The 25,636-nt window shown below is 37.0% G+C and overlaps 2 protein-coding genes across 2 annotated transcripts in view; one reads left to right on the top strand and one right to left on the bottom strand.

Annotated features, from left to right (window-relative positions):
- SGPL1 (sphingosine-1-phosphate lyase 1) overlaps positions 1-14,249 on the top strand; it is a 35,566-nt gene extending 21,317 nt beyond the window's left edge. The window contains exons 5-14 of the mRNA XM_072424960.1: positions 498-577; positions 1,998-2,126; positions 3,348-3,436; positions 4,362-4,470; positions 4,951-5,049; positions 5,239-5,385; positions 6,315-6,553; positions 7,814-7,960; positions 8,245-8,365; positions 9,194-14,249. Of these exons, the coding sequence (XP_072281061.1) occupies positions 498-577; positions 1,998-2,126; positions 3,348-3,436; positions 4,362-4,470; positions 4,951-5,049; positions 5,239-5,385; positions 6,315-6,553; positions 7,814-7,960; positions 8,245-8,365; positions 9,194-9,334 (1,301 nt within the window). The 3' untranslated portion in view covers positions 9,335-14,249. The remainder of the gene's footprint in view (positions 1-497; positions 578-1,997; positions 2,127-3,347; positions 3,437-4,361; positions 4,471-4,950; positions 5,050-5,238; positions 5,386-6,314; positions 6,554-7,813; positions 7,961-8,244; positions 8,366-9,193) is intronic.
- Positions 14,250-15,449: 1,200 nt separating this feature from the next.
- On the bottom strand, positions 15,450-25,329 carry PCBD1 (pterin-4 alpha-carbinolamine dehydratase 1). Its single transcript, XM_072424961.1, has 4 exons — positions 25,146-25,329; positions 18,160-18,291; positions 17,048-17,128; positions 15,450-15,875 (listed from the first exon to the last, which is right to left on the bottom strand). Exons 1-4 carry the CDS (start codon positions 25,146-25,148, stop codon positions 15,777-15,779), a joined length of 315 nt encoding a protein of 104 aa, XP_072281062.1. The 5' UTR covers positions 25,149-25,329; the 3' UTR covers positions 15,450-15,776.
- Positions 25,330-25,636: the final 307 nt, after the last annotated feature.

The following is a 25,636-nucleotide window of genomic DNA, read 5'->3' as shown; positions in this document are numbered from 1 at the left end:
AATATATATATATATATATATATATATATATATATATATATATATATATATATATATATCATCTATCAATGGAATGGAAAGTTGTAATATTTTTCTTTATAGCCTTCCTTGACATGTTTGCAGATTGAACAGATGCTCAATGATTGTGCAATACTGTTTTTCTCTCTCAGCACAAGTCTCTGGGTTAGTCATGAGATGAAGAATAACAATAGACTCTCTGTAAGAACAAATACATTTACATCAGATAGAATGTAGCAAGATGAGTCATGAAAAACTTAGGTTTTTTTTGTTGAAGGTTTTAATAACCTAGGCCTTTGGTCTATTAAAAATACATGTCAATTAACAGTTAAAAGGTTTTGTCATCTGTATATGAACAATAAATGATTATGCATTTTGAGATAATATATCTGTTAATAATCTTTATGTTTACAATGTTACAGCCCCAATGTTCTGGTAAGCATTCTTGATTTCTTTGTTAACATTTTGTTCTGTTTTAGGTGAGGTGTCTTGGGAAAAAGGAAAGGTTTCTGGGACCGTTTATAGTGGAGATGAGCGGCTGACTCAGCTGCTTGTGAAGGTAAGAAGAATCTGTTCATCGTAAGATTGCTTTGCTGTTCATTGTTGTTTTAAGGAGAGGTTCTGCTACAAGGAATTTGAACAGTATTTAAATTCAAGAAACCAACATTAAACCCTTCATGCAGGAGATGGAAGAAGAAAGGGCCAGAAAGGCTTAGATTGCCATGTGTACAAGGCCTCATAGGGACATGGTTGCTTGCTTTAAGATAGTCAGTCAGATTTTCAAACCATGGGTCATATTTCCCAATAAAACTATTTGTAAACTGGTGCCACAAGGGAGCCTTCAGACTCCCCATACAGTCCTGCAGAGACAACACTCACATTCTAGGCTTGGCCAGATCCTGACATACAAATTTTTCAAAGAAGATGGTTCCATGTGCGTACTACTCAAGTGTAGGTCAAACATGAACCCCTTTGTTGTCTGTAGAATAAAAATACTGTAGTTGCAAATTTTCATGTTGCACAATATTTGTTACATAGGTTAAAAAAAGACACAAGTCTATCAAGTACAACTGTTCCATTTCCCATTTTTTTGTGTGTGTTTAGTAGACGAATACTAAACATGAAACTGTGCGTGAACTTGATGCTGTGAAAACAATATAATGCAAGCATCCAAAAAGCCTTACAGCTCAGCTTTACACTCTGGCTACTGTAAAATTGATGGGCTCTACAGCCACCTAGGTCCTTTTTACTAAATAGCAAGGAGACTTCTGCTTCATCTATGAGCTTGTTATCACTTTGTCAAAACCATGACCATGACACTTTTACTGCCAATGACATGTGGGACATGTCATTGGCAGTAAAAGTGTTAAACCGCAGAATTACTGTGACCAACAACCTCAATGTGTTTGACAAAATCAGCTGATATCCTTGATTACTGTAATTCTATATTTTATTTCTGTAAGAATAAGGCACGTGAATGAGCAGTGATTACACAGGATTCGATTTTAAAGCACTTGTCATAGATGACCCACAACAACACAGGACATTTTTTAGAGCTTGGTGGGAGGAAACTGTAGGCAGGTGGCGGCCCTTGTATTGTGACCCAACTTTTCAGTAGCCACCCAATAACAGCCAGGTGGTTACTTTAAAGTGCCAGGTGGAGCACCCTGCTAAATAAGGCTGGGGAGAACATTGCAGTGTATATGTGTTAAGGTGTTTTCATATTCAGTATGATGTCCATATGTAAATGCAGATATAACTACACTTTATGTTTAGAAGTGTCTAAAAGAAAAGCCATGCTACTTCTAAGGACCCAATCGGCCTTTTTTACCAGACACGGATTGTTCTGGGCAACATAGACAGGTCTTCTGTTACACATATGGCTTTGATATCTATACGATCACTTTGAAATCTGTTTTATTCCACTAACGATTCACAAATCAATTTGATTTCATGCTGATGTATTGTTTGCTCTTCAGGTGTATGGAGAATTTGCTTGGAGCAATCCTTTGCATCCTGATATCTTTCCTGGCGTTCGTAAAATGGAAGCAGAAGTAGTGAGAATGGCATGCACGCTCTTTAATGGAGGGCCCCAGTCCTGTGGAACAGTAAGAATTATTTTTTTTTGTTAAATCAAAATAAACTATACTTTATCTATTATATTTTTAAGTCTGAAACATTTTCCTGTCCATGTGTTTAACTAGGCATAGATCTATTTTTTTTTTTTTTTTTTTTTAGTGAACTCAATGAACAGTAAAATGTTTTGAATATTTTTAAAACCTCATAATAGGATGAGTAATCTTTTATTGTATAGGGGGTTTTCTGTTATTCATGCTGGTAGGATATATTTTTGTGCTTTCTGGAACTTGTTCATGCAGGTCTGTTGCAAAAAAAGAGGACTTCAGATAAAATTTATTAGACAAATGCTCAATACTTTCTACAGAGAGAAACAACCGGGATTTTTTTTTTTTTTTTACTGGCCATACTTATGTAATTAAAAAAACCCTACAAATGCTGAAGGCACTGTAAACTTCACATTTGAGCCTCCGATCTCAAAGGTAGCATACAATCTTCCTAATGCTCTGGGCTCACATCACAGGCACCCTAACTTGGTGTTCCAGGCTGGAGCGCAAAACCACCTAATGAAAGTCCAATTATTGTCCAAAAAAAAAAAGCTTTCACAAAGTGATTTTGCTGCTTCTTTCTATGTTTATTTTACCCAATGTCTATGGCATGGATATTTTGGGATGTTGCCCAGTACAAATCTATAACAGAATAATACAGCTTGGTAGGAAACTCTTGTGATTTCTTTTATCTTGTATATTCAGATTATTGTTACATGTAAAATCAGTAGCTAGTGGATTTAAGTCCTTTGTTTTCCTGTCTGTGGTCACAGCTGTCTGCTCCCAGTCACAGGCAGCTAATGTTGCTGATCTGTCAGCAAACAGGAAGGAGAGTCATTTGTACAGCATAGATCTTTGTACAAACTTACTCAATCCATTCTGAAGATGAGATCACAGACACAAAGTTTGCTACATAATTATAGACTGACTTTTTACACATTTAGCAAAGGGTTTTCTATAGAACATAGTAGGTTAAGTGTAGGTCCCTTCTTAACACCTAAAACCAGTAGTGTAACATTGCAGTCCTTTAAATAGGATGGAAATATTTCACATCTGCCCGCTTCTGCTGTTTTTAAAGTATGATGGATAAGGCCCTACATTTAGACAATCTATCAATCTTAAGGCATAATATGCTTGTTAGGCTGGCTGGGCATAAAGTATTCTGTAACAATCTTCACTCACTTTTCCAACTTTTCTATATTGCAGGTAACATCTGGAGGTACAGAAAGCATCTTAATGGCCTGCAAAGCGTACAGGGATCTAGCATTTGAGAAAGGAATCAAATACCCAGAAATGTATGAGTTTTTTTTTTTTATTTCTTAAAGATTGTGCATATTGTCCAAAACCACTCAAAATACTGTAGTCTGAAAACAGATCTACGTTTTAACAATGATTACACAAGGCTCTGCATTTTGGTTCTTACTAACACAGTTTCACCATTACACCACCAGTAGCCTGGAATGCTGACACAAATCAAGATGGATCCAAACATTTGTTCTCTTTATGCTTACTACAATTACCTGTAGTGGAACCTTGTGTGATTTTCTGACACCTTCTTTAAAACTCTGTTAATCATTCCATTCCCTCTCCCCATGTGCTTATTCTTTCCTGTAGTGGAACCCAAAGCGATCTTCTGCTGCTGTAGCACATCCGCTTTAAGATTTTGTGCTGCGTATTTAGAAAAGCTCTTCTTCATAACTAGCAACCTTCTTCTGAAAATGCTAGTTCCATGGCTGGCTCTGGCTTAAGTAATTATAGAATTGCTGACCTGGAAGAAGTATGCATTAAATGTATTTAGAATGTAGTCACAATTCCTGGTCTTGTAGCAGCTTTAAATTTCTCCCAACAGAGATTTGTCTTAATTCACCCACAGAAAGGTCCTTCCCTGAATGTGTTAAAACTTAATCTGTATCGGCTTTATACAGTTCAGTGATTTCAGAGTTTCTGCAACTGTCACTTTTATAATGCGTAATAACTCCATGGTCCATTTGATCACACTTTTTTTTTTTTTTTTTTTTATTTTTTTAATTTTTTATATTATTATTGTTATTGTGTTGAAAAGCAAATAAGCCGCTCAACCATTCCTTAACTTGTTGACTGTGTGGGTTTTTAAAACAGCAAGTGAGCGTATCTAAAGAAAATTGGCCTCTGTATGTGTGTATATGTAGTACATCAACACGCAGATCTCCAAGCATTTTACCTATGTTCTCTTATATTTAGCATCGCCCCTGTAAGTGCCCATGCAGCATTTGACAAAGCAGCTAATTATTTTGGAATGAAGATGGTGCACATTCCTTTGGACAAGAAGACAATGAAAGTGGATGTGAAGGTAATTATTGTGTCTTTTAAGGTTATATTTTGTGCAACATTATATATTTGTACGTGATGTTCTATTGTTTTATCATTTGAAGCATTATCTTACTGCAAACAGAAAGAACATAACAGTTACAACAATTTAGAGGCACTGTCTGGATATGTAACATGTAAAAATGGCCACACCTATGTAGATCTGTCATTACAAATGTACAAGGTTTTTAGAACTTCAACCAGCATTAATACCATTTACTTAAATATCTGTTGCATATTTATCTAAATAATAATAAGTCCGTTTAAATGTCGTGTTGATTGTTTTTTTTTTTTTTTGTCTAGTTGAAAAGACCAAAGTCTTTTGTCTCACATATTGTATAGTGGTGCCACACCTCTTTATTGAGCTACAGTTAATACAATAATACTTACCTTGCTTTTGGGGAAAAAAGAAGATCCTATGTCTTGCAGTGCATTAAGTGCTTATATTCTTGTTTTTTAACAGGCCATGAGACGAGCGATTTCAAAGAACACGGCCATGTTAGTCTGTTCAGCTCCACAGTTCCCTCATGGTGTTATAGACCCAGTAGAAGATGTAGCAAAGGTGAGAAAGGCTTGCAATAGGAATGAGCCAATAACTCTAATTAATAAAATGCCTGGTTCAAGTTGTGCAAAGAGTTGCAGAATATTCAAGACTTTCAAAGTCATCTCTTACTGTAATCTGCCAGCTATAGAAGGTAAAAAGTACATTACACAAACAAAAATGACCTAATTTGTCCTTTTCTCTTAATAGCTGGCTCTAAAATACAATATCCCGTTCCATGTGGACGCCTGTTTGGGTGGTTTCCTCATTGTATTTATGGAGAAAGCCGGCTTCCCCCTTCCACCATTTGACTTCAGAGTGAAAGGAGTGACCAGCATCTCAGCAGATACCCACAAGGTAAACATTGGGTAGGAATCATTGAGCTAGTGTGTAATGTCATAGCTGATTTATACGCTGATTGTTGAAATTGACAAAAAAAAAAAACTGTCTAAAATCAGAAAGGAAGTCACGGTTGCTACCCCAGACTGATCATGTCTTCCTCATGTGTTTTCCTCAATTACCTGGGGTTGTTGAACAGAGAAACATAAAGTTGTGTGACAAGGTCACTGCATTTCCATTTAGATCACCAGGGTTTCACTGTACTTTCTGAAAATATTCCTAAAACAAAAAAACTATTGTAATTGCATTTTCAATAGCACAAAAACATTGTAGAAAAATGTGAAATTTTCTGTAGAAGCCTTTTAAAGCGGAACTCCAGCTTTGCATTCAGTCTTGCACAGTACAAGCTCTTTCTTTGATTTCACAGCACACGGTTAACTCCTTATAATGTGCAGTAGAAGCTGCAGTAAGTCAGGATAAGGCTGACTTATTTTCCTGACTGGAGGACATCTAACATTATCTAGCTCTTTTTTCCCCATTATCAATCTTTCTATTACATGGATTTTAGTTCTTTGGTTGAGAAAGGTCACATTCCTATGGAAGTTTTACCTAGGGTGACCTGCATGGAAATCAATGTGCCTTGGAACATCCTGTCTTCCAGAATGACAACCAGACATCAAGGCATGTTGACAATTTTCATAACTCCTCTCAAGAGCTAGTTTGCTGTTTGCATTAGGAATGTAGTTTCCTAAGAGGAGTACTAAGGCAGGATGTTGGGATGTTGTTGGCCCCTCTCGCTAGCTTGTCTGTATTGCAGAGAGAAGCACAGGGACCAAGTGATATTACTGGGTCCTAAATAAGCTATGTAAATAAAATTGAAGTCTAATAAAAAGTAAAAGGCAAACTAAAAGAATAGATGTTAACTTTGCATTTTTTTTTCTTTCCAGTATGGCTATGCACCAAAAGGCTCCTCTGTAGTACTATACAGCAACAAGGAATATAGACAGTACCAGTACTTTGTAACCTCAGACTGGCCAGGTGGCCTCTATGCCTCTCCCTCTATAGCAGGCTCTCGGCCTGGTGGTATAGTAGCTGCTTGTTGGGCCACAATGGTGCACATGGGAGAAGATGGATACATTGAAGCCACTAAAAATATCATTACTACTGCTCGGTTTATCATTAAAGAGTAAGTCTAGAGTAGTAAAAATATACATTATTGTTATGCTTATATCTTGTATAGCTGGTAATGTTCGTTAGACTTTAGCATACATATATGCCTTTTTTTTGTTTGATAAGGCAGTTTTGATGGTCTCTAATTGATTAATAAAACTGGCCGATAATCTGTGGTTTAATAGACAGGTATGGGGGGCTGAACTTCTATCAGCCACTCATTAAGTCTGTGTACTGCCTTCCTCTAGTCTTTAACATTGACACAAAGTGGCAGCTCTCATGTGTTTCAGTATAAAATATATTGCTTACTTGCCATTTATAGAAAATAGGCCCCTATTTTATAGGAAGGAAAATATTCTAAAAACAAATTAAATTTACCTAAATAAAAGAAATAGTAGAATGTGCCTTGTCCTCTTCTTTGGCATTGAAGTGGAATCACCAGGAATATTGTATTCCAGGATAGATTTTGTGTATGAGCACATCCATGAGGAAGTTACACAATAAGTAGCAATTCTACCCCTTACAATCATCCACCAATGTAAACACTTGTGTGACTGTCAGGGGGCAGAAACACCCCTCCCTGTGTAACTCCATGATGGCTGGTGACAATCTAGGCTGTATACTGAGGGCAGAAGAAGATGTTTGGATTTAGGATGTGGATGAAAGAGACAAGAAGTGGTATGACATGGAAGAGTAAGTTTGCTGGCTTATACACACATAACGCATAAATGTGTGTAAAATTCCCCGTTTTTTTACAGAATGCTCTGTTTCTAACAACTCCTTATTTAAAGTGAACCGGTGTCTTGTCCATATATGCTCAAGTCATTCTGGTAATCCTTTTAAAATCACCACTGCATCCGTATGTGCATTGGAAATAAACTTTTTAATAATGGTCACTTTTTATTTTGGAAAATAATTTCATAATTAAAACAGCAACTGAGGTTGGGATTTTTTTTTATTTTCTTGTTAACAAAATGTAAATAGATTAATATTCATAATCTGCCACAAATGCATTTTACAATCTATAACGTGGAGGTTATGTTTAAGGTTATTTGTTTTTTGTTTTTTAATCCTTAAAAAGTATTGCCCCACAATGCTGCTCAGCTTTCTGTTAAGAAACTGCGTGTGAGCAAAGTTCTTGACTATCATATTTGTTATTGGTTTATTTATTTTCCTTGGCTGAGTTGCTGTTGAGGAGAGTTTTGTTTAGTGGCCTTCACTGATAGTCTTACAATTCAACTTAATGTTGTCATCCTGTTTTCTTTTAACCTTCAAGGTTACAAAAGATTAAGGAAATCTTTATTTTCGGGAATCCTGAGGTGTCTGTCATTGCACTGGGTTCAGATAAGTTTGACATCTACCGCTTGTCAAACTCTTTGACAGCTAAGGGCTGGAACTTGAATACTCTTCAGTTTCCATCTAGGTAAGAACATTTTTAAAAGCTGTTTTTTCTTAATGCATTCAAATTCTTAACAACTATACTTTAACTATTTTAATTATTTTAATACCACCAATGAAAAAAATTCAGTTGATCAGATTCCAGTCCTCCTGTCTCTAGTATTAAAAACTTTGCAGGTCAATATGCCTCCTACAAATATATACATGGAAGAAATAAAACATTAAAAAGCCACTCCTGCCTTTTACCATTTCATAGCTGTTGAGTATCAAAAGTTTGTTTATATGTGTTTTTTTTTTTTGTAATGACAGCATTCATATATGTCTCACACTGCTGCATACAAAGCCAGGAGTAGCACAAACTTTTGTTAAAGACATTCAGGAGTCTGTGTCTGTGATAATGGAGGATCCTGGAGCCAAGACCACTGGAGTGGTATGTATTGTTTTAATACTATTTTAGACTTCTTTTTCAGGCATTATAATATAGTATACAGGTATGCAGTGTGCAGAATTATTATGTAAGATTCATGAGAAGCCTTGGCTAGGTTAATTTACTGTGATCCTCGATAGATGCAATATCCTTGTCATTATGAATTAGCCAGCAAGGTTGTAATAGCATAGCTTAAGTCTGTTATAAAGAAGTTGGGGCCTGAAAGTCTGACATTCGGAGTTTACTTGTACAAGTACAAAATTGTTGTGTGCCCAGTAAACCAAGAGCCACCAACATGGGAAGATCATTTCTTGCTTGGTCACAAAGTCCTGTTGAAATCTTGACCCATCCTTTTAAATATTGCATAGTGTATGTGTTGGGGTTCATAATATGACATTTCATTTGCTAATTTGAGGACTTGCTGGTTGACAGCAGTGAGAAAGCTGAAGAGTATAAAATAAATCTCTGGGTTTTTCTTCTAGTCCCTTTCTTTTCACTTAAATAAATTAGGATTTGAGCATGAGTAGCATAATCCATCATTCTATAGGACTTTGGAATTTTTTAACATGGCATACAGCAGCAGGAGGAACATTTGTTAACTTCTTTCTTGTGGAGTGGGGCAACTTGTCCTTCCTATAGAAAAAAACCTTACCTTTTAAAATAGACATGCAGGGCTTTAAAGACAGCATGTTGCCCCTTTTAAAAAAACGATCACATACAGATTACAGTTCAGTGGCATAATTGTTAATTCTACCTAGAAGTATTTACTTTATATTTTGTTTTTTCATGTACTTAAGTTTGCATTCACATTTGCTTGTGTTTTTTTCATAGGGTGCCATATATGGGATGGCACAAACAATACCAGACAGGTCTATGGTGACGGAGATTTCCAAAGCCTTCCTGGACTGCCTCTATCTCACTGAAATGCCTTCCAGTGACAAACAGATAAATGGTTCAACCGGGAACCACTAAGCAGAACTACCTTCCTGTGGGCGGTACTCTCCAAAACGGTTCCATATAGCCAGGGAAGCAGGATGGCACATAGACTGCTTTTATTAAATTTACTTTTGTAGCCTTCTAGGGAACAGGTATTTTTTTGATTATTTTTGTATGCCCAACGTGCAAGGTACTTGTTGTTCCCTATTTTATTTTTCTGATTCAGGGTAAATGCACATAATTTATTTGAAGAATATGAAATAACTGTAGAAATTCATCATCACATTTTTTCTTTGTACGAGTCCATCTTTGCCTTATTACCATGTACAAATCTGAGCTACTTCTGTTTGCTGTTGTTCTTATTGACAAACGACCCTGTCGTACTACTTCTATGCTGTTGGAGTTTAATTTTACATGTCATAGTTTTGGTGAACCACTTCATTAGACTGATCTGAGTCTGTATCTGGGCTTAAGTAGATCTAACCCAATCACTAAAATATAAACTTTAGTGTGTTAATGTAATTTCAAAAGTTGCTTTTAACCTCTTTAAGTCTTCATTCATTAAAATACCTGGTAACCCTGCCATGATTTTTCTTGTCCAAGCTCTTCCTTTTATAAGGTGACAGCTCTCGTTTCCTAAATGTTATTCTGCATCATCATCCTGTGCATTTCCAGGGAAGACTATAAATGGCTGTGCTGATGCTCATTGCACAAGCATGGTCCACTTTTGTCACCATCATCATTAAAGTGTAGCCAATGCTAGGGATCATGTTTATGGACAAGATGTGGCCAAAAAGCCTGGGGGAGTTTAGCACTGAGATGCAAAAATGGATGTAAAAAAGTCAACACAGTATTTTGTAAAAGAGGAAAAGCATCTCTTGTTTAGCTTTATAGAGCATCACTATTGTCTATGTGAACAGTGTTTTTATAAAATGTAATTTGGTTACGGTTTAGATCTACTTTAAAATAAAGCTGTCACTACAAAATACAATAAAATGTTATAGCTTAATCCTCGGTATGTTATGAGTGTTCTAAGGAAGCTGCAAGCGATAAATGATTTTACATCATCAACTTTTATTCTTTTATTGAGAAAGGAAATGTGTCTGATGTGGCAGAGCCTTGGAGCTCACATATACACATGCTGCTAAAAACATTTTAATTGTCCTATGTAATACTGAAAGTTCCAGCTGGAGATCCAAGATTTTCACAGCCATAAACCTGGGCTGAATTTACTGCTGCCATTGATGGTCAGCTGACTTCTTTTGTTTGTGATGAATGTAGGTCCAGACAGAAAGCACTGGATACCATCACAAGCCTGCCTATCAGCCGACACTGTTCTACTACATTTAATGGCTTGATCCTGAGTCCCTGTTCATCTCCAAAATGGAGAGCTGTATGATGCTATATGTGTGGCAAAGACCTCTTATTCACATAGATTAAAGCGGCGGTCCGCTGAAATAGTCCCTGTCATTCCAGAACTGCTGCTGGTAAGAGCTGATAATAATAGGAAGCCATATTTATTATAATTTCGTCTCACATTTTAATTCAAGTTTTTACATTTGTTGATTAATAATACCATGATCCAGTATTACGGAAGCTTAAAATGTGTACTTTTATTTCTGTCAAACGCAGTCAGGATATTTATATATGGACATTTTGTATTTGTTAAAATATATAAAAAAAAGTTACTTCCACCTATATTACAGGATTTCTAGCTTTTATTATAGGAAAAGTCGTAATGGTGATATCATAAATCTGTAATATCCAAACTTTTCCTCAGGTAACAATCATTCTTATATATTTTAAATACTAGGGAATTGTACCAGTGTACTAAAAATGCTTGTGGAATGAGCAGATGTTGGTGCTTCAAGTCATTGACAAGTTTATTATATACAGAGAATGCAGTAGCACACTATTCCTGCAAGAAACCCTACCTTTGCACATCCCATGACACCTTATAATCTGCAACTGAAGGATGTTCACTTGTATGGCAATCTCTGTGAGGTTCGGAAAGTTAGGTATTCTTTACCGAGTTTCCCTATTTGAGATGTCCTATTACATAAAAATACATAAAGCAGCCACTGCTAAACCATTACGTGGCACGCCACTTCATGTGTACCGATTATATGCAGTCCCAGACTGAAGCCAGGACCACAGTGGGGCATAATAAGTATAAATAACTTATGGCACATCTCAGATAAGAAATTCCATGTATTATCCTAAGGCTCATATGAGGATAATGAATATCTCCTTTTACATTGATAGTACCCTTATCCTTTTAACCTACAATTTTATTTTCTGTTTGTATGGGAACAATAAAGCTTCAGCCTTTTAAACACTTTTGTGACCATTTATATCTTCCTGTCCTGTCCTAAAACACACACAGGTCTCTGTATCCAAGTTCTCTATGCCTATATGATCAGGAGAGCTGTTTTGTATTCAATTCACATACTGCAGATTGGATGCTGTGAGTCATTTTTGCTCTCTTCATCCTCCAATATAAAAGATAACTGCAGAAGAACAAAAAAAATCTCTGTCGTCATGTAACCAGTGTGATGAATTGGGTCAATTGCATAGCAGTTGTTGTTTAGAACTTGCTGGTTTGTGTGTGTGTGTGTGGGGGGGTCATTTTGGTTAGTAAATCAGGAAGTAGCTTTGCTCACAGTGCTCCAGAATGCACTTCTGACACAAGGACAAAAGCGCACATGACATTTTTCACCTTACCTCCCTGTGTGTAGCTGTACACTTAGCTCTGGCAGCAGTGAGGGGCCCAAGGCTACGTTCTGGTTGCTATGCCTGAAGATCCCGCAGGCCATTTATTTTAAATCCAGAATTTCTTCATTTTGAGTTTTGAGCTGACAAAAACTGTACAAACATCACATGATAAAATTGCTTTAATTCAGTTCTACTTTAGTTGGTCAGTTGCAGTCCCTCCTGTTTGTTTTGACCTCCTGTTCACTTCTTATTGGTGAAGTTTACACTGTATTGCTGATATTTTTTTATCTACTTTTCGCACTAGAAATTTACGTAACATGAGTGTTTTTACTTTCCCTTCCAACCCTAAAGATATCTATTAGCTGCTTTGGTCGTATGGTAGTTGCTAACTCGGCAGTGCTGGTTATCACTTAGGACCGTACCTGTAACGCTTGTGTTTGCCCCTCCACTTTAAGGTGCTGAGCTCTATTGCCACCATGGGATACTGAAATAGACTGACCCCCATGGATGTTTCCTAAATCGTGAGGAAACTTGTGCTACAAGAAATCAATCCACATTTGTTTTTCCTGTAGAGTAAGAAACTCCCTTTAAATACATGTTATGTCCACATTCAATAAAATTATAGTGACCTTTACGAACACTTAACCATAAATACACAAAATGAAAGTATTTACTCTACCATCAATGTCCACGTTCTCTAGGCACCAATAATTTATTAGTAGTTTAATTAGATACAGGCATGCATTGAAAATGAAAACACCATCAGTAGGTGTAAGCAATGCACGTAGTACTCTTCTGTGCAATGTTCAATGGTTTGAAATCTGTTTTCCCTCTTGATTTTTATTAGGCTTTTAGAATTTGTTTTTTTTTTAGTATAGTTGTGTCTATTTAGTCACTGTGAAATTTACAATTGCCTTGTGTGACTATATCATTGAGCAAGTACCATAAGATGTGATAAAGGACTAGGTATTTTTTTTATGTACGTCAGAAATGAAAGCCCATGGATGGCTGAAATGCTGAATTTTGAATGGAGTGATGATGAGTTGGGACTTTCCTGTGAGTTCGTCAGGAAGGGCACTATAGGGAATCTCTCCTGGGAAAATATTCTAGGTGATAGTTGGAATTGTAACTGCATGTTGAGAAAAAAAATTAAAAAAAAAAATTAATTAAAAGTGATAACCCCAAAAGAGGTTCTAACCATTTCATGTTTGTTTCAAAACTAAAAAAAAAGTAATGTGATCATAGTTTGGATCTAAGAAAATAATTTTAACAATGATAAACATAGTTTTAAAAAAAGGTTTTAGCACATCTATACAACATTCAGACATTATATGAAACAACTGCAAAGGATAACCAGCACTGTATAAAGTGCAAGTGACATCAGGATAGGTAAATGTTTTTTAGGCTTTATAGCATTCCTCATTTGTGACCAGTAATCCCCGCACTATGGTTTTAATATGTGCATTATGGGTGAAGAAAAAATCCCCGGAGGGTCTGAGCCTTCCCTCTATGTATTTTCCCAAATTAACTTGGCTGTATGGTTTTTTGATGGACATTGCTAACATAAATGGATGAGTTTTTTTCCCACACATTCCCCGTTGCCCTATGCAATCTTCAACCTAGAAAGTTTTTAAAGCCGGGTGGTAAGAAATTGTAGGTAGGTGGCAGTGCCTGTAATACAACCCAACCCAACCCAAAAGTGCTGGGTGGTGCACCCGGCTAAAATGGGCTGGGGAGAACACTGCCTTATGTATTTGCTGTGGCCAGCACTTCAGAACTTCTCATCATGGATTAAAGTCCACTAAGGTTTTGCTGGCAAGGGTACAAAGGGGCAATTTGTACTGCATTATCTTTACAATTGTTTGCTGATTAATTGGTTTCTATGTATTTTAGGTATGCATTTTTCCTAATCTAAAAAACAAAACCAGATACTGTAATAGATATTCATATTTCAATGTGAGGGATAATTTTCGTTTTACAAAGTGCCATGTCAGGGATAATTCTGTGTGTAGCACAAATCATAACTGTCCATGTACTTGTACTGTTACTAAACACATGTTCATGTAGTGGTACTTTGCACTAAAGTCATGTGTACTCCCGCTCTTGCCATAGACCATGTTTATTCTAAACTGTACGTACACCTAAACTAAATAATAAAGTGCCTTGTATCACCTTGTAGGTGGCTGATAATTGTATTGAGATGAGATCTGGAATAAAGTCTCTAATTACTACTTTATACTTGTGAGTTTTTTTTCTGTTCTCTGTAATGAGTAAATCCTGTATAGGAAATGTTTGACCACTGAAACCTATCATGTTCCAATGTGTTGCATCTATTTTGACTTTGGCTAGGCTATAGCCGGCGCCGCTGAAATTTCCAGCTCTGATGGCCAACACAGGACAGCACTTCTACATACTAGTATATTACTAGTATATTTAAGTACTATATATACTAGTATATTTAAGATCAATAGTTTTCCAAATGGATTGCGGGTGATGAGCATTGCCACCCCCCTCTTTTTAAGTTGGGTGGGAAGAAGCTGTAGGTGAGCGGCAGCCCCTGTATTGTGACCCAGTATTTCAGTAACCACCCAAAAACAGCCGGGAGTGTACTGAATAGTCCTGGGTGTTGTGCCTGGCTGAAAGAGGCTGGTGAGAACACTGATCGTTTTAGTGTAAAGATTGTTATGTCTGTTTTTTATAGGTACTGCACACTGTTTCATACCAGAAGCATTCCTTTACCTTAAAAAAAGGTGAGAAATTATTGTAAAAACCCTGCTTTCACAACTTAATTCACATTAGTGTGTCATGATAATTTTACATGGAAATGCATTTGTTGCTGCAACACACACTGTGTGCTGCATTGCATTCATCCCTAAAGGCAACCACACCTTACCTGCTCATTGCAGTGCAATGTTGTTGTGCTCTTTTTTCAAAATCCCAGCATGCATGGATTTTCTGTTTATCAAACGAATGTACTGCCCTAATCCAGCAACCACCGACCAAAAAGGGCACACCTTTTAATAAAAAATGCATTGCATAGCCATAATAGATACAGTCCATAGGTATGTGTATGGCAGCCTTTCTTGATCTTTTTAAAAGGTGGGAATCCTTAAAAAAAAAAACGTTTACGTCTTTGGGGAGTCACGACTGTAAATATTTACAGCTCACAGTACATTAGTGTGGGGGTCTGTGGGAAGAATGTCACCCTTTAAAGGTGGCCAAAAAATCATTGGTGTCTACTTTACCTGTCCAGAGAGTCACAAATTGGTCATTGCGCAAGGAACCCCTAGCAGCTTCTGGAGGAACTTTAGTTATGTTGAGACACATATACACCCTCTCTCTCTCCCTCCCTCTCCCTCCCTCCTTCGGATATACATAAAAGCAGATCATTGTTTACTCAGCATAAAACTAGAATGAAATAGACTTTCACATAACATTGGATAAAAACAATAGCTTATAATTTATTCTATAAAATATTTAATACTGTTGATGGATAATTACATGTAAGTACTATATCAAACCATTACAAATGAGGATAAGAGTTGAGCAGATAGGCTGGCCTGTGGCAGTGTGTCAGCAGAAATTATTGTCATAGAGTGTTCTTCATAATCCATTTGATTCCTTTTTATGAATTACTTGGAGAATGCTTAGAGCTGAAGGCTCTGGAAATGAATAACCATTCCTTTCATTTTCATCACAATAAAACACACAGAATAGTTGAATGAGTGGACATTTCTTTGCATTACAATACTGCCACCTATTGTTAGGACAGGCTATTAGCAACCTGTTCAATAAAGCTGGCCAGATTGATGTCTCTTTCTGATAAACCACCGCATTCATGGGTGCTCAAAGTGATATGAACCTAAAAAACAAAAATAAAAGTTGTTAGACACATTTTAGTGATATGCCAACATGCAGTGTCAATTTAGCATGTATTACAAACATATTTATAAATACTAATCCAAACATGCAACAAAATAAAGGCAATAAAAGTGGTGCTATATACATAGCAAGCAAATGTATGACTGATGCTAGTTACAGATCTGCAGGCCAGCTTGTTAGAAATAAGTACATGATGACAGGCAGTATTTGGAGTGTACAATACTGATCTAATAATGTAAGAAGTGTCTGTTATAACATCATGTATATGCAGAAAGTTCAAAGAAGGTAAAATATTAATCAAGCATTTGGGATCCATTGATAGGCAGCCTTTAACCTCACTTATTACTTCTCTGTAGTCACTGGTGAGATACTCTTTGTTTCATTCATCTGATAACTGTGGATATGAAGTAATAACCCAACTGCTGCTCCTAACTGAACTGATCATAAAAGTTGAATAGTTGTTTCTGTGCTATAATTGAACTTGTAGGAAATATGTAAAAAGTTCAGTGATAAATTGTGCCCTCTAATATTTTTATTACATAAAAGATGAAAGATTAGATGGGATAAATGTACATGGAAAGTAAAGGTTTTAATGTGGATCACAAATGTAATATATTGCATCTTACCCATCCTTATTGTGGTGGTTGTATTATTTTGTCCTGCTGACCCAGCCACTAGCATACTTACCACCCTAGGGTGATAGAGCACACTCACTGTGCTGTACCTATGACTCTAAACCCTAAAACAGGAAGTGTGTTAGTACTATAGAACACCCCCACCACCCGCTCATCCCCATACCATATGAGTGTTTGGTGCTACGATGTCCATAGAGAGGACTGTTTTGTCTAATTAGGACGGAACAATAGATCAGAGAGTGCAGAAAGCCCAAAGAGTTTCTAGCAGGATCAGTAGGTATTTTTCACGTATCATATATAACTAAACACTTTTAATGGCATGTTTAGCGAACCGAAAAAAGGAGGAAATAAGAGAAGGTCATTGTTTTAGGACAACACATAACATATTAGGATAGCATTATGTTTTATACATTAATCATAATATGTTTCTCCCAAATCTGGGGAAGGTTTCATTACAGGAGAAAACTTGATTTTAAATGAAATGTATTTTAGAAAAGATTGGTGCTGATTGTTGTACCTTGTTATAGACATTGAACCATTCAGGGTGATGATCTAGTTTTTCAGCCTGTAGTGCTACTCGGGTCATAAATCCAAAGGCCTGCAATGAAATCAAGGAGTTTATAGAAATGCAGGTTGGAGCATAAAAGTATATATTCAGTCACTGCAATAAAGGATCCAATTCTGAGCGGTATCTTGAAATATTTTACTGAACAGTGAATACTTTATCACCTGGAAGATAACTGATTTTGTGATGTTCTTGTATTATAAGAGAGATGGCATTGCTGAAAAAGCTCATCACCAGAGGAAATCTTTAGCTTTTTCCCCAAATAGGATCATGTCAGACTGGTCAATAATAATATTATTATTAGTATTTATATTGCACCGACATATTATGCAGCACTTTACAAACTCCATAGTCACTTTAGCTGTCCTTCAAAGGTGCTCACATTCTAATGTTCCTACCATATTCATATGCCATTAACACAGTCTACAATGAATTTTGGGGGGAAGCCAATTAAATAACATGTTTTTGTAATAGTACCCGGAGTAACTGGAGGTAAACCCACACCAACATGGGGAGAATTCCTTGCTGCTACAACTTTCCAATGCCAGTAATTAAAAGTAATTTGCATCCAGCAATGTAATTACTATAGGTGAAAAGTTACACTGCATCATTACACTGGCATTTGTGATTTGTAGTCAAGCCACAGGGGTAATTGGAGAGCAATTGTAAATGCTGCACAAAATCATTCACTGATTAAGATACCAATTGCTATCAAATCAGTATGTATAGAAAAGCTAAAAAAAAAGAAATGAGGGAGGGAGATTTAATATCAGTGAATGTAAATTGCCTATGTGACATGTCCATTATACTATAGCCATAATATGCAATATTTTCTGCCATTTGGAAGGAAACTTCTAAATGATCAAAGCGATACAATCCCACCAATCATTTTCATTCCATATTTAGGCAAAGTATTGTTTGATAAGGCAGGTTTTTATTACAGATCTAATATCAAACAAGTGAATAATACATCAAAGCTTTGTAGTCAATTGCAAAAGGTTGATTTACATGTCACTTGTAATATTGATCAAAAACATTTATTGGATGGAATTTGTCTTGCTTACCCTATTAAAATCTTTGAAATGGAATTCTTTATAAATGGCATCTCGGCCATCCAGCTCATTCCATCCAACAGCCCTGAGGTTAGGTAAGAGCTGATCTCGTTCATCCGCACTAAGTCGGTGAGCCTTCCCAGCCTGTTAGTAAGACAGAAATAAGTGTATAAAACAAAAGTATTCTTTTCTAGAATTTGCAGACATAATGATCTTTATATGAGATCTTGTGCCCACTTACAACTATGCTTTCCAATGTCATTTTTTCCTCAAGTGTACCCCAACACACCATATAGTATGTAGTATATAGTATATGTATGTAGTATATAGTAACCTGGCAGGTTATAACCCATTCACACCTCAACAATCCAAAATAATATAATTATATAATTTATAATATTATATATATATATATATGTATTATATATATTATAATATAGCAAACATCACAAAAAATATTATGGATACCCTGCAATAACATCTGCAAAATGAACATCCTGTTATTGGATATACACAGCCTTCACTTCTCATGTTGTATTGCATGTATGAGGAATGTAAACAGGAAAAAATGATATTGAGAGCATTTTATTGAGTGATGCTCAGTGACAGACAATATCTAGTAACTTAGCAACTCGATGAAATGATAAATATTGCTCAGTCAACATGTAATATCACCTGTATTGTTAGAACTAAATGAAACAATTCATAAAAGGCCTCCAAGGAGAAAAACATTCGAAATTGCAATCAATGTAAACTAGAACGCAACAAGGCTGAAGACCAGCTACTAATTATTTTCATCTATATATATTGACACTCATTTCATATGGATTCACTTATCCAGGTAGAAAACATACACTCCCTGGCTAATATTTTGTTGGACCTTTTATTACATCACACATTGGCCACGGTAGCATTTTGATAATCTTATTCTGTATCACAAGATTAATTTCCATCCAGAGCTGCATTCATTTTTCACCAAGTTCTTCTATTGGAAGTGTTGGACCTTGGTGTAACGTTTTCTCCAGCACATCCCAAAGATTCTCAATGAGTGTAAAGTCTGGACTCCATGTGTGAAATGATGTTTTGTGTTCCCTGATTCACAACTTTAGCCTGATGAGTCTTGGCATTGTTATCTTAAATTATGCCCGTTATCAGGGAAGGAAAAATCCATTGCTGGAAAAACCTGGTCATTCAGTATATTCAGGTAGTCAACTGCCCTAATTTTTTGGGTACATAATATTAGTGAACCTGAGTAACTTAATCATAAAACTGCCCCCAGTGCATATTAATGGGAACCTTGATGGTGTATAACAGGGGTCGGCAAAATCCGGCCTTTAGGCCAGATACGGCCTAGCTGGTAGTTCATTCCGGCTCAACGCACCCTGGCCGATCTGCCAGGGGGCGTTAGGAACTACCAGAGCTGCCAGAGCTCCGGTGCCATCTCCTTTCAGTTGCTCCCCTATTTACCGCAGCCGGCATTAATACTTCCGCCGCCGTGGTATATAGGGAAAGCTCCCTGAAGGGAAATCCCTCTCCTCCGTATGCAATGCGGAGGAGAGGGATTTTGCTTCAGGGGGCGTTCCCTGGTGGTGGCCGGAGCTGTTGGGGCGGGACTCAGGGTCCGGCCTAGTGTGCTCCCGTCCACCCCTGAAATAGCCTAGTGGTCATAAAAGTTTGCTGACCCCTGGTGTAAAAGATGTAATATGACTGTTTGGTGGAATGTTGATTGATTAAGAATGGCGTGTTTGTTTTTGCAGATCATTTTTTTTTTAATACAGGTAAAGTATCCAAAAAGCGTAAGTGATCTATGTACTACAAGTATAATTTCCCATTATGTACAATCGTTGTCCTTTAGTGCAGCGATTAGCATACCCATACCGATATGTGATAATGGGATATGACCATAATAATATGGAATATACAAGACCATTTCCTATTCATCCCCATGTTGCACTGTAAACAATGAGTTTAAACAGGAAAATATAATATCCAGTGCATTCTCATATTGCTGTGTGATGCTTAGTGACAGACGATGTCTTGTAACTTAGCACCTAGATGAAAAAATAGATGTAATGAAAGAAACGTGTAATAACAAAGCTGCATTGTTAGGAAGTTAACAACCCACAAAAAGTCTAAGAGCAGAATATTTGAAATGACAATGAAAAGTAGCACAGAACAAGCCTGAAGCTGGTAGTTCATTTTCATTCAAATAATGATACCATCTTGGCTGATTCACTCACCGATATTTAGGGAGAAAACATAATAAAACATATTTAGGAGCAAGGGGTAGGGATGTATTTGTGGTTATTTAAGATGTATTTAAAATAAATTAGTAAATTCATATGTATAATAATGCCGTGCATCAGAAGAACATTGCGGCACTCTGTTGTGGTCTATGAGAAGATTTAATGATGAATTACTTCACATTGCAAGCAGCTGGAAAGGTCAGGAAGGACTTGTTTTATATTTATATTGTTGATTGTTAAGAATATGTACATATTTTAGTGTTTATAGTTTTTAGTGTGCTTTAATATTACAGTTCAAGCATTGGTTTATATGGGTTTACTTTGATGATGTCCAATAACACCATATTTATGAAACTTTTTTGTTTAAATTGAATGCTGTGCTCATTGAGAACAGATATAATTCAGTGAAATAATGTGGATCACACAAGAACATTAGGGAAGGGGAATAATTCAGATGTAAGGGTTAAAGGCATTGCAGCAAATAAACAGATGTCCACAAAGTTTTTAACGCGCAGTTCCGACGTTTGTCAGCATGGTAGGAAAGTTGTACAACCAGTCATTCCCTAAGCATAATCAAAATAATGTTCAGGATGTATTTTTTTTATTGGGAAAACATGTTTTAATTAAGTGAAATGTAATATGCATCTGCATTTTTGGAATACAGCACCACCATAAATAAAGGCTCCCTGTATAAGATTTATGTCCTCCGCAAATCACTGTAATGACCTCCTTATGCATAGACAAGGGATATTGAGGGAGGGTTTTTTGAAAATAAATAGCACAAACCAAGTTTTAAAGGTTTCTGTGGAATGTAAATTTCAGGCTGGGTGGGGTTTCTGAATGTGTAAATGCCTCTATATAATCACAGAATTCAACTGCTGCATATGCTACTTGTAAATTTGTGAGCATCACTTATTTGTAACTATAGCCAACAACTTTTCAGGTAGTTTTATATAGAATAGAGAATAGTTATAAGGCATTGATTTACCTTATTCACCCATTCTACACCTCCTGTGTATGAGAGTGTGTACAGTGCTCGTATAATCGTAATACAAGTGAGGAGGTAAGAACGCAGTGGGGTGTCGCTCTGTCATTCTTCCCCCTCCCCTCTCTATAGAGCAGAATGGTGCTGTATGTACAGCTCTCGTTCATGCATCATTCAGTCTTTTGTTGTTGGAAAGGATTGTGAAAGATCCTTTCCAATGACAACTGTACATAGCCATAGTCTGCCCAGGTGAATACCTTGGCTTGATTTCAAAAACTTCCCAAACCACCTAAAGGAGTACATTTAGGATCTCAACACTAGTGACTCCAATAGTGCTTCTAGAGTCTGCACTTTCCATCCTACTGGTGGCTCTGAGTATCATGGGCAATCATTGTAATCTGTGAGATCCTAAACATCATCTGCTATCCTATGGCTTTCTAATGTTTTCTTTCCTACAGCAATGAACATCTATCTGTGTTGCTGTCTATTGTGATACAGAGTATAATCATTACATTGATGTGATGCAGAGCATATTCATTACATAGAACGTGTCAGTGCACAACTTGAACAGAAAGTTGTACTGCATTGCAAATAGGAAAATCAATCATTTCTTTGTTCTCTGATATTGCTGTGTTTAGGAAACTCGAACAGAAAAAAATGTAACACCTTCTATTGGGGGTCACCTGTTCAAGTGAGAACTGTCCATGAAAAGATCCAACTCACGGAAATAAATAAGCTGAACTCCAGGCAGATATAAACTACCTAAATGGATGCACCTCTGTACTAATACACCACTAAAGTATTTCTTTAAGCTACCAGTGCAGGTTTCTGAATTTGACATGGAAGCCAATGTACAGCAAAACTCAAACTAGGTAAAAAGGAATGACCGGCACAAGAAGCATCAGTATGCTGCTTCTCTTTTCAAGGTCCAGTCATAACATGAGGGTAGGGAGGAGAACTGAAAGCAAAAGTTAAACTTCAGCAGTACAGGTCCTTTCTCCTGCCAGGCATGACAATGCTGTGTGGCAAACCCATGTAAATTTTAGAACTGGACAGACAAAATCACAAATCCTTTGGCAGGGAATACAACCTATACACATTTGTTTAGCAGTTTGCCTGAGGTTCATCATTAAGGCTGCATACACAACAATATACAGACAGAATGAAAAGAAGGGGGTCTGTATTTTGTTACCCGTTTCAGCCACCACTATAATTTGCCTTGTTACGTCAAACATGCAATTTTTTTTTACAAAACACATCAAGTCTCAAAACATTTAGATGCAAAAATCTGGAAAAAATAATATTTCTCTTTCAAGTTATGTCTACAAATTGGGCTACTTGAAGACAAACAAAAACCACAACATGTGATTTTCATTTATATAATCTGCATCATGGTATGTACAAAGGCTTCCAGATGTCCTCTGTTAGGTTTCAGATTCCATTTGTAGTCAGTATTGAGCAATATTCATTAAAACAACCAGAGAGAACTGGATCCTAAGAACGTACACCCTGCAAAACGTGCCCTCAGGTATAGTGGCATTTATTAACTGGCTCATGTGCAGGGTCACTGTGATTACTAAAAAGCATACCTGTGATGGGAGCAATACCTCTAGTTTGTATGTAAAGTACCATGTGAGTGTGATCAACATTTGTGGCTTGTATTAAGAATGACAATGTAACCAATTCCAACCCTTCTCCAAACCGAGAAGCTAGCCAACAGAAAATTACTAGTTCGTCAGAGTGTTAACCATCCTAATATAACCAAGCCAACAACAAAAACTAGATATTTGTAAAGAATAATCCATCAGGTTCCATGAACAGATCAATAAAATTCAACGCTCCCTCCCCATCTGCAGGTCATTAGCCTTCCTTCCATATTTACTCTTCCAAAGTACATCCATCTGTTGCTCCAAACCATCACTCACTATATTTTTTTATATTTTCAAATGGCTTTACATTTAACAAAATCATCAAAAAAGAATCATAAATATATATTTTTGGTGTTAGCATTATAAGCAGAAAACACAAAGCAACAAAAAAGATGAAAACAAATATATAAATGATACACAATAACATTCTAAATGGGAAATATAAAGATGGGTAATATGATGAAGTCTAAGTAAAGTATTTGCTTTGCAAGTGGCAGGATTAGGTAAATTACAGAATCTGAGTTTTTTTTCATGAATACGGTTGTGCCAACATAGACACAGTGAACTGACAGCATGGGTGATATAATGGTGGTTCAATGGTTAGGTGATCACATCAGGGATTAGAGACCTGCTTGGTGCACCTTGATACTGGCATAGAATTAAGACAGCAATAATGCTGAATGTGCCCTCTAAACCATTGCCATCCCCACCGGCAGGAGTGCTCATTCACTGAGTGGGTAAGTTGTTGCCGCTTGTGAAAGCGGAAATTAAAGGTGCAGAGCAGTCACCACCAGCTAACCAAGCTGTAGCTGCTCCACGTGACATTAGCCTTAAATGTACTCCCAATCAATCTGTTGAACTCAATCTGTTGTTCATCAATATGCCATAGTGGATTGATGAAGGAAACAGGAGCCTGCTGTACAAATGTCAGATTTTCGTTTGGGACCAGCTTGACTGTTCTTCTCGAGTAAAAAAATCATCTGACGTGTATGTAGCTTTAATCAGACACCTAAAACAAGCATGCAGAGACCTGTGGTCACAATGATCTGAACACCTGGGCTTCATACTCATTCTAGGTCAGTTAGGTCAGTTAACCCTGGTGATATATCCAACAAAGCTTTTTTCTAGTCTCTGTGGAATTGCTCCCTTGCTGGCACTGAATGCTGCAAGAACTAGAATGCCAGGGTCAGGGTAGCAATGTTGTTGGCCTCATTAGTGAGGAACGATGAGGGAAAGTGAGGATCATTGATCAGCCACGTTATATGGCTCTTATTCAGAAAATGTTACAGACAGGATCACAACACCCACCAGGCAAACGGTATTTTAAAGACCCAAGTCAGCAATGACAGCCTCTATATTCTCTCACTTAGGTCCCCTCTAACACTTTGGGCTCTTTTTATGAAGATTCCCTAGTGGAGATCCATTGAAAACATAGCCCTGAAATTTCTCCACCAGAGAAAATTCAATGAATGTCAGATTTACGTCTTTATAAATAGACCCCTTTGTGTCAAAACCCCTTACGGTATAAACAAGTCCAGCACAATCACGGTACACTTTGCTCGTTTCAAAGACCATTGTGAACCTAAGCAAGTCATATGTCACCTTTCATAGCAAAGTTCTTATTACTGTATCCAGCAGCAAGTCTGGAAACTGACCCATTTAAACCCTTTTTTCCTGACTGGTAGACCCATAAGTCCATCAGATTTGAGGGTGTTAGTTAGTGTCTTCAGTGTATGGCGTAAAAGCAATACTATGTGATCCCTCTGATATCAGCCATATAAAGTAGGATTCTAAACTTCTACATTGTCCTCCCATGACAAAACAATGAGCCCACTGAGTAGATCCGAGAGACGTAGGATCTGAGACTGTTTATAGTCCATATCGCCATCTCTTTACCTTACTCAACATGTGCATTACCTTAGAAAGTAAAGAAACAAAACTCTTCCCAGCCTTATCAAACCCCATACCTTCCCGAGCTATTCATTAACTAATGCACTTTGACTTCTTCAGTTCCTTTCTTGAGACTGCAACGCCTGTTGATCTATCAGAATCATTTTTAAATTATTCCTAAAGGAAAGTCGCCTAAAAGCAAATCAAAACATTAAAGCATCACCTTACCATGTCTTCACAAGGGATTTGGCAACTGGTGGAACAGCCTGTATGCTTGTCACTTGCTCCAGCTAAGCTGCTGCTTCTTGTCTAGCTGGCTGAATAGGGAGGAGGCCTGGATTGGGAATCCGCCCATTGTAAATAACCAAGGCTGAGCTTCAATGAGAGCAACCAGGCGGACAGAGTGATTCAGCACCACTGCTCTCCATACACTGCACCTAGAAGCCATGTTTGTAGGCGAATGTATTTATATGCATGCTGGTCAAGGCTGAAAGTGCTGCTGTCTGCAGATAAATATCAATGCAACAGGTTAATGATTCATGTAGTGCTGCAGACTGTATAAACAAGAACTGTTTAAAGTATCACAGAGGAGAGAACTGATGTTATCAAAGTACAGGAGTACTATTTTATACTCTGTGCGCTTTGAGTTTTAAAATGATCAGCGTTCCGCACAATACTGCTGTTATGATGGGAATGCCATATAATATACATTCAATTTC

The sequence above is a fragment of the Pyxicephalus adspersus genome, chromosome 10 (assembly GCF_032062135.1).
Source record: "Pyxicephalus adspersus chromosome 10, UCB_Pads_2.0, whole genome shotgun sequence".
NCBI classification, from domain to species: Eukaryota; Metazoa; Chordata; class Amphibia; order Anura; family Pyxicephalidae; genus Pyxicephalus; species Pyxicephalus adspersus.
Note: the sequence above shows the minus strand (reverse complement) of the source record. Positions and strands in the feature narration are given on the sequence as shown.

Bases quoted from the DNA above. Each gene is read 5' to 3' on its own strand.
- PCBD1 (XM_072424961.1), bottom strand. The intron at 17,129-18,159 runs GTAAGCAAGACA...ATTTCATTGCAG, and splicing joins ATTTCAAAGATTTTAATAGG to GCCTTTGGATTTATGACCCG. The intron at 15,876-17,047 runs GTACAACAATCA...TTTGTTTTTTAG, and splicing joins GGTTCAATGTCTATAACAAG to GTTCATATCACTTTGAGCAC.